The 9,727-nt window shown below is 36.6% G+C and overlaps 1 protein-coding gene across 1 annotated transcript; it reads right to left on the bottom strand.

Annotated features, from left to right (window-relative positions):
- Positions 1-4,767: 4,767 nt before the first annotated feature.
- Positions 4,768-6,692, bottom strand: LOC103131996 (relaxin-3 receptor 1-like). Its single transcript, XM_007543747.2, has one exon. The coding sequence runs from the start codon at positions 6,168-6,170 to the stop codon at positions 5,028-5,030; it is 1,143 nt and encodes a 380-aa protein (XP_007543809.1). The 5' UTR covers positions 6,171-6,692; the 3' UTR covers positions 4,768-5,027.
- Positions 6,693-9,727: the final 3,035 nt, after the last annotated feature.

Genomic DNA, 9,727 nt, shown 5'->3' with positions numbered 1-9,727 from the left:
AATTAAGGAAATAGTTAATCAATGTAACAATAAAAAATCAATGGACTGGAATGAAATTAACATGTCACTTATAAAAAAGATAATTGATGATATTGCAGACCCGCTGACTTACATCTGCAACTTGTCATTCATAACTGGAACATTTCCAAATGCAATGAAAATTGCGAAGGTTATTCCTCTATTTAAATCTGGGGATAAGCATATTATTAATAATTATAGACCTGTGTCCCTTCTTTGTCAATTTTCAAAAATACTAGAAAAAGTTTTTAGTAAAAGGTTAGATCATTTCATTGAAAAGCAAAGCATTCTGACAGATTGTCAATACGGTTTCAGAGAAAACCGATCAACTTCAATGGCACTGATGGTGTTAACAGAAGAAATTATAGACAATATGGATAAAAGGAAATTTGCAATTGGTGTATTTCTGGATCTCAAAAAAGCTTTTGATGCCATGAATCATGACATGTTATTAAAAAAACTGGAAAGGGATGGAATTAGAGGGCTTGCATTAAACTGGATGCTACATTGGAGAAAGGAAATTTGTAGAATTAGATGGCCAGAAATCAGATTTACTAAACATAACTTGTGGAGTTCCGCAGGGATCAGTATATTCAAATTGTTCAATTTGAATATAAATGACATAGTCAAAGTATCAAACCTTATAAAATATATTATATTTGCAGATGACACAAGTATCTACTGTACTGGAGAAAACATTCAATGACTCTCAGAAGTGGTCAACACAGAAATGGAAAAATTACAACATTGGCTCAAAAACAATAAATTATCAGTAATTTTAGATAAAATCAAATTCATGATATTCGGAAACAATAAAAAACAGGAAAATAATCCAATTAAAATATCAATTGACAGTGTTGATTTACAACAAGTACATGAAATAAAATTCTTGGGTGTCATATTAGACGATAAATTTAGCTGGAAACCACAGATCAGCCTAGTAAAATCTAAAATAGACAAAAGTGTTGCTGTTCTAAGAGGAATTAGTTTTGTCCTGGACTATAAATCTTTGTTTATTCTATATAACACACTCATTGTACCACACTTAACATATTGTGTGGAAATTTGAGGGAATACATACAAAACAAATTTACAGCCATTATACATCTTACAAAAAAAATCAATCCGAATACTACATAGAGTGGAATATTGGGAACACACAAACCAGTTATTTATCAAATCAAATATACTGAAATTCTGGGACCTTGTAATATTTAAAACTTCACAATTCATGTTTAAGGTCAGAAATCAGAAACTTCCACACAATATACACGAAATGTTTGGTGACAGAGAGGGTGGTTATAATTTAAGAGGTGAAGGATATTTTAAAAAACAACATATTAGAACAACCAGGAAGAGTTTTTGTTTATCTGTGTGTGGAGTAAATGTCTGGAATGGATTGAATGATGAGTTAAAAAAAAAAAAAGTACAAATGTAAACCAATTTAAAAAACTCATTAAAAGATAGCTTATTTCAAAATATGATATATAACAAGACTGTTTAATAGTCTATAATGTAATTGATGATATAAATAGTATTTAAATAATTGTACATAGTTAAACATCATGTAAAATGGAAACAAGTTGTCTCTTTTGATGTTCTGAAAGTTAACTGACAAGTAGAAAAAGGGCAGGACATTATAAGATATTATATCTCCTACCTGCTCCTTTTAGAACAGAAAATAAAAAATTTGCATGTCACATGGGCAGAATAATTAGTTTTACATTTTTATTTCTTAAGTTTGTTTCATTCTATTTTATTTTGTTTTCTTTTTTCTTGATTGTCTTTTCTGTCTATTCTAAATAAATAAAAAAATAAATAAAAATACCTTACGTGGAAATGGGACCATTGCAATCGGAAATTGAAGGGGGCGCCATTTCCTATACTTCCGTATTGTATTTTCTTTTGAAATCTGTGATATATTTTCACCTTTAGAAAGGATTTTGAGATTATTTTCACTCCATAAGCTTCTCTCTTTTATTTACTTCAGGGCAGCTCACAGTTTTTAGCAAATTCTGTAGCTTTCGGTGTACTTCTAAATCTGCTCCTACTCGCATCTTTTCGGCTTGCTACTGCCTCTAGTGGCGTGGGGGTGGTAACACAACTAATCTAATTACATTACTGAATCAGAATACCACAAAGTCTTTATTATTTACTATTAATTTTGGCATTACTGGCACCGTAAAAGATAAATTACCCTATAAAACAATTTTTTTTTTCATTTTCTTAAGGATGTAGACCTAATTAAATGACAAACAATACCTTTATACATTATAAATAATTTATATATATCTTCCATAGGAGGAACAAAAGACATAAGGAGACCTGAAAAACATGATCAGTTATAATAAAAATACTATTCGTAATGTATACGTAAGAAATTTAATTGAGCAAAAGTAAATAAACTAATTAGGTACAGAAGAATAACAGCCCAGGTTGTTACAAGCAGGGTTGTTAAACAGATATAAGCAAAAATTCAAATTTTTGTTTTTACAGTGCCATGTATATTATTGAGAGACTTTTGTTGGTAGAGTCCTATATATAGGAAAAAATAAGATGAAACTATTTAATCTATCAACGAGGAAATTTTCTTTCGACTCTAAAACGATACATCATATTCATGAATCACATTATTACACATATTATCTGTGGTGACGATACAAGAAAAAGTAGCCTGCAGAAACTTTATGTGACATACAATAATGGCATGAGGCTACTACTCAAAGTGCCTAGATGGAGTAGAGCTAGCCATATGTTTGTACATAATGCTGTTCCCACATGTGCAGCTGTGCTCAGGAATCTTATGTATATATGTCATATAATTGCAATTTTAGTAATTCCTGCTTTTTGTACTGTGAGATTCTCTTCAATATTATGGAGTCATTGGCGTCATCATTGATTTGTGACTGGGTGAATAATATCATGTCATGTTTATTTTTATTTTTCTCTTATTTTGTTTGTTTTTTCTATGGACCTTTTTGTGCTTGAAATAAAGATATGATTGATTAATTGATTAGTCTTCTTGAAAGATAGTCCCTGAGAACAATTCTTAAAGATATAACCAGTGTTTTCAGAAAAGTTGAGCTGACTTTCCAGAAATGACTCGAGGTATTTAAAATTTGCCACAGTTTCAACAGGTTGGCCATCAAGTGAAACTGGAATCACTTCAGTTCTTGTTTATCTCATTTAATTAGCTCTACTACCTTAAGAAAATGAAAAGGTATGTTCTTTTGTGAGGGAATGTATCTTATACTGTTCCAGTAATACCAGAATTAATAATAAATAATAAATACATTGTGATATTCTGATTTAGTAATGTAATTAGATTAGTTGTGTTACGACCGCCACGCAATTAGAGGCAGTAGCAAGCCGAAAAGATGCGACTGAGGAGCAGATTTAGAAGTACACGAAAGCTACAGAATTTGCTAAAAACTGTGAGCTGCCGTGAAGTAAATAAAAATAAATAAATTCAAATGCATTGTGAGAGTGAAACTCCTTCCTAAAGGTGACAATATATCACAGATTTCAAAAGAAAATAAAAACGGAAGTATATGAAATAGCGCCCCCTTCACTTCCGGATTGCAATGATCCCATTTCCAAATAAGGTGTGAGAGTGACAGTGGTCCGTCCCCGCCCCTTTCTGTTTGCTGCAGCTAGGTCCTTCTCGTAAAAAGTGAAGTTCAAACCTTTAGAAAGCCTCACACTCGTGAGANATATGATTGATTAATTGATTAGTCTTCTTAAAAGATAGTCCCTGAGAACAATTCTTAAAGATATAACCAGTGTTTTCAGAAAAGTTGAGCTGACTGTCCAGGAATGACTCGAGGTATTTAAAATTTGCCACAGTTTCAACAGGTTGGCCATCAAGTGAAACTGGAATCACTTCAGTTCTTGTTTATCTCAATTAATTAGCTCTACTTCCTTAAGAAAATGAAAAGGTATGTTCTTTTGTGAGGGAATGCATCTTATACTGTTCCAGTAATACCAGAATTAATAATAAATAATAAATATATTCTGGTATTCTGATTTAGTAATGTAATTAGATTATTTGTGTTACGACCGCCACGCAACTAGAGGCAGTAGCAAGCCGAAAAGATGCGACTGAGGAACAGATTTAGAAGTATACCAAAAGCTACAGAATTAGCTAAAAACTGAGTTGCCCTTAAGTAAATAAAATAAATAAGTTCAAATACATTGTGAGAGTGAAACTCCTTCCTATAGGTGACAATATATCACAATTTCAAAAGAAAATAAAAACGGAAGTATAGGAAATAGCGCCCCCTTCACTTCCGGATTGCAATGATCCCATTTCCAAATAAGGTGTGAGTGTGAGTGGTCCGTCTCCGCCCCTTTCTGTTTTCTGCAGCTAGGTCCTTCTCGTAAAAAGTGAAGTTCAAACCTTTAGAAAGCCTCACACTCGTGAGACAGAGAGAGAGTGAGAGAGAGAGCACGTGTGTGCGTGCGTCTGTGTGATCACACGCGCACACTGTGTATGATCATTGACATCACCAGCCAGTGACAAAATACAGTTTATTATTGACTATTTATAGATAATAAATTCTAGTTTATAAACTAGAATTTTTATATCTTCCCTTGTTACGTTGTATATTATAGCTAGAGATTTGTTATGAATGCTGTGGAATGAATGTGGTTTTCGTAAGACAGAGCCTTATCTCATACAGCTCTTAGACAGTATGAGCATCTCAGTTCCATCAGTGGACCAAATAAAACAAAGACAGGCGGTTAAAGAATCCTCTATTTAATTAATCCAAGTTGTTAAAACACCATGCAGAGCAGCACTGAGCTACATTTACATTAGGGAGAGCACAGAAGCTTCAAACATAAGGACATTACATAATACATCATTTATACACTTTGAGTTTGTTGAACACACACGAATACTCGCAGATAAATCAGGATATCCACAGATGGTGCTCGGTGAGGTGATTACTGAGTTGATGATCGGACGTTGATGATAACGTTGGTGCTGTTTTTCCACTTCGGTCCTGCTACGTCTGGAACGCATCCGTGTCGCACTGGTCCGTAAAAGCCGTCTCTAGGTTGTTCAGCGGGATAGCAGTTTGCGTGTCGTCCAGCTCTCTGGTTGTTCTGGAGAATGGCTGCAGATGACATGTGTCCCTCCCCGAGGGAGAGGAAGTCCTCCAGAACATATCTTTTATCTTCTTCCTGAACTCCCTGCGCATGAGGCAGTACAAAACCGGGTTCAGGCAGCTGTTGGTGTGCGCCAGGCACACGGTGACCGGATGGAGGTATGTGTGCACCATGTAATAGGCTTTATCCCAGTTGACCACATTCAGTTTCACCAGAACACCCCAGAAGGTGATGGCGTGATTCGGCATCCAGCAAATGAAGAAGGAGAGGACCACGATGGTGACCGATCGGGTCACCGTGGCGCTCCGTTTCACCTGATTGTTGTTCATACTGCGCAGACGGACGAAACGCAGCAGCAACAGGTAGCACACCGTCACTATCAGCATGGGGAACACAAAACCTACCAAAACTTTTTGAAGATGGTGAAGCAAAAGCCAAGGCTTGCCGTCTGGGAAGCCCATTAGACAGAGTCTCACCCCCGCCACCCTTCTTACCGTAGAGAACACTGCGGTTGGCAAAGAGGCCGTCATGGCGCAGAGCCACAGTCCGGGAATCACCCAGTGCACCGGGCACACCCGCTGCCGGGTCCTGTCCTTCAGAGCAGAAGCCACGGACCAGTACCGAGTGACGCTCATGGCTGTGAGGAAAAACACGCTGGCGTACATGTTCATCACCGTCACTGTGAGAATAATTTTGCACATGGCGTTTCCAAAGGGCCAGCTGAAATCCAGAGCTATGTCCACCGCCCAGAACGGCAAAGTGAGCACAAACTGGAAGTCCGTCACCGCCAGGTTCAGGATGAACAGGTTGATACTGGGTCTCTTTCTCCGGCCCCTGCGCGCTTTCATCAGGAAGAACACCAGCAGGTTCCCCAGGAGTCCCGCAGCGCACACGACCGAGTAGACGGTGGAGATGAGAATGCGCAAAGTCGGAGATCCATCCGCTGGCACGTCAACATCATTCAGGCTGCTGGTCCGGTTCTGCTCCACCGAGGATCCGTTCCACAAAGTCGTGTTGTTGTGACTTCGCAGCGCTGCCATTCTGTCCGGTAACAGCTGTGAGCCTCACCTCCTGCGCCCCCACAGAGCACACTCTGTCTGCGTGGTCAGGTGAACAGAGACCTCGATGGCCATCTCCTGAGTGGGGTTCTCCACTCAGGAGGAGCTTCGCAGGGAGACACTTTGTTTCCAGTCTGTACCCGACTAATGAGCCTGGACGTACGCCTTGACCCAGGCGCTGCGCGTTCCCGAGGAGGCAAGTGCACGATGGGACTCTGACGTGTCTTTTTCAGGCCAAAACCAAGTTGTGGCTATGGCAAGCCGTTTTAACATAAATTCGGTTTTACCGCCCTTACATTCCAGATATCTCAAATTGTTTTAGAGACGTTTTAGCGATTTAAGATATCTCCAATTATATTTCGACTAGACAAAATAACTATTTGAGATATCTCTAATTACATTCTGATAAGTCGAAATGACGTCAGATTTACCATTGACTTGTATGGAGACTTCAATTCAAGATATCTAAAAGACTATTTGAAATTCACATTTCAGATATCTACAATTATTTTGGATAGGAGATATGTAATTTTGACTAGTGAAAACTAAATTATAGATATCTTAAAAGTAAATAATGACTTGACAAAACTAAATTAAAGATATCTTGAATTGTAATTTTGACTAGTCAAAATTTATTTTAAGATATCTCTAAATGAATTCGAGATATTTTGAATTACACAGCTTTTCTCTTTAAGATATCTTAAACTGACATTCCGACAAGTCCGAATGACAATGCTGATATCTTGAATTAGTATTCTGTCTAGTCAAAACGTCACTGACGTACGTAGCAATTTGAAAGTTTAATAAAACAATGAAAAATAGAGAAAACGAGAAAAGATGTTTGAAAATGTGCCAGTTTCACGTTGAAAATGATTTGACAATAGCAATTTTAGCTTTTCCAGCTGTTTTTAAGTGCATTCGGTTCGTCGGAAATGAATAAACATAAAATTCTTTGCAGATATCAGAAGCACTCTAATAGTTTATGAAGTTTTGCTATCTCCGTATTTCCAACATTGTCGAGCTCTTTCTAATTTGTGGCATTTACTGACAATTTTGTGCAGGACACATAAAATTCTGCAGGCAACTGTTTGGACACCTCAAAGGAGCTTTCATGTCATTCTTAATTCAGATATCTAAAATTGTAATCTTGACTAGTCATAATTGTGTTGAAGATATCTTAAATCGCAATTACGGATATGTGTCCCGTATATCTCAAATTATATCTCAAATTACGTCCAATGACGTAATTTGAGATATCTTGAAAGGAATTTTGACTAGTCAAAATGTAATTGAAGATATCTCGAATTATTATTCTTACTAGTCAGAATGTAAATACAGATATCTTAAATTATCATTCCGGATAGTCAAAATATAGTTTTGTCAAGTCAAAATGCATTTTTAGATATCTGGAATGTAATTACGGATAGTCAGACGAAACCGAATTTATGTTAAGATGGCTTGCCATATTGTGTCTGCCTGAACTAAAAAAANGTCTGTCTGCCCTGTGCTGTGCTGAGGAGTAATAATATGTTAAAGACATGTTAAGAATTATGTAAACCTTCAAATTTACTGAGAAAACAGATTCAACACAGTTGATATCACACAAATATAAGGCTTAAATTGCAAAGGTGTAAATAGTGTTTCTTACTTTGTTAAAAACAAAAAAGTATTGAGAATAAATCAGACAAACTTGCAAAAACTAATTTGTCTGAAATATCCATAGTTAACTGTCTTTTTAAATTCCTGAAACACTCACAGATGATTATGAATTTGCAGTATTTGATTTCTCAATTTCTAAAACAACTTTGTTTGTATATATCTAAGACCTTTGTAGTTTCATTTTACAGCCTGTTTGAGAACATTTGTATAATCACTACCCAAATCACATACATTACTCATATCTTTTCATTTTCTAAAGCTTTAAAAAATGAAAAGATATGGGCCAGTAAAAGATGTTACACTCATTTCTTTTTGGGTAAAACACAATAATGGTGCTTCAACTTAAAAAAAAATTAGTTCATTTCACATCAAATTTGTCAAACTTAATTTATTTACTTTTGCTTAACACAACAACTTAATAAACTTTTTATATTTACTTTTTTTTTAATTTAATTTGATTACTTATAACAAATAAGGTCAATTTTTTAGTTGGATCACCTGGTTTCTTTTTTCAGTGCATCTCCAGAAAAGCTGATCACATCCTGCTGCTGCTGTCACTGGGCCTCACAAAGACACACATGGCAAACAGGATCAGTCACTGCTAAGAGTCATTGAGAATGATTATTAACCCAAGTTTTTGGACTGCCAGAGGAAGCAGGAGTACCCAGTGAAAACCCACATATGCTCTGAGAGAACAAGAAATTCCATGCAGAAAGATCCCAGGTCAAGATTTGAAACAAGACCTTCTTGCTGCACAGTAAAAATAGAGCTAGAAACTGCTCTATTCATAAACAATGCAAACAGGATTTCTAATACTCTGTATTAGAAATACAGAGTATTAGACCTAATTAGCAGGTCAATTAGGTCTGCTAATTGACCTGCTTGTCAATTAGCAGGTGGAGCAACAGAATCCAACATCCTGGTAAAAAACCAGACCTTGTCCTACACTATTTGCTTCCTTCAGAGGGTCTGGACTTTCAGCTGCTGAGAAATGATTGCTTCCTGGAGGCGTGGACTCTGTTGAAGTCTTAAATTTGACAAAATCACTAACATTTGCCCTGGACTTGTGTAACGCGCTAGTTTTGGGGAGGGGTTGTAAAAAGGTGCATTCCTGCCTGAACGGCTGATGCTGTGACCTTGCTGCCAGAAACTGACACCTGGTATAAATCTTCTTCAGAATTAAAAGAAAAACATTCAGAGCTCTGGAAAACTACTGAAACCTGTTGCTTTTTTCCCTTAGCAGTNGGAGAATGGCAAAGCTCCAGGAATAGACGGTTTGCCTGTGGAGTTTTATAAATCGTGTTGGCCTGTGCTGGCTGAAGATCTGTTGGAAGTCCTCAATAACAGCGTGACAAGGGGAATGTTACCCCTTAGCTGTCGTAGAGCTCTTCTTCCTAAGAAGGGTGATCTGTATGAAATGAGGAACTGGAGGCCTATCAGTCTATTGTGTACTGATTACAAGATCTTCTCAAAAGTGTTGGCATCCAGACTGAGAAAAGTGATTGATCAAGTTATACACGTCGATCAGTCCTACTGCATCCCTGGCAGATCAGAGATAATATAACATTAATTCGAGACTATTTGGATGTCTCTAATTTATTGGGTTTAAACTTTGGTCTGATTTCCATTGACCAAGAAAAGGCATTTGATCGAGTGGAGCACCAATATTTATGGAATAGTTTGAGAGCTTTTGGTTTCTCCTCTAGTTTCATTGCCATGATTAAAACCCTCTATTGTGACATTGAAAGTGTATTGAAAGTCAATGGTGGTTTAAGTGCACCTTTTAATGTAAAGCGAGGTATTCGCCAAGGTTGTGCAATGTCAGGAATGTTGTATTTGTTGAGTATTGAACCTTTGTTATGTCAAATCAGGAAAAGGTT

This window comes from Poecilia formosa, unplaced genomic scaffold, assembly GCF_000485575.1.
Source record: "Poecilia formosa unplaced genomic scaffold, Poecilia_formosa-5.1.2 Scaffold895, whole genome shotgun sequence".
NCBI lineage: Eukaryota > Metazoa > Chordata > Actinopteri > Cyprinodontiformes > Poeciliidae > Poecilia > Poecilia formosa.
The sequence above is the reverse complement of the archived record's forward strand: the minus strand, read 5'-3'. Positions and strand labels throughout refer to the sequence as shown.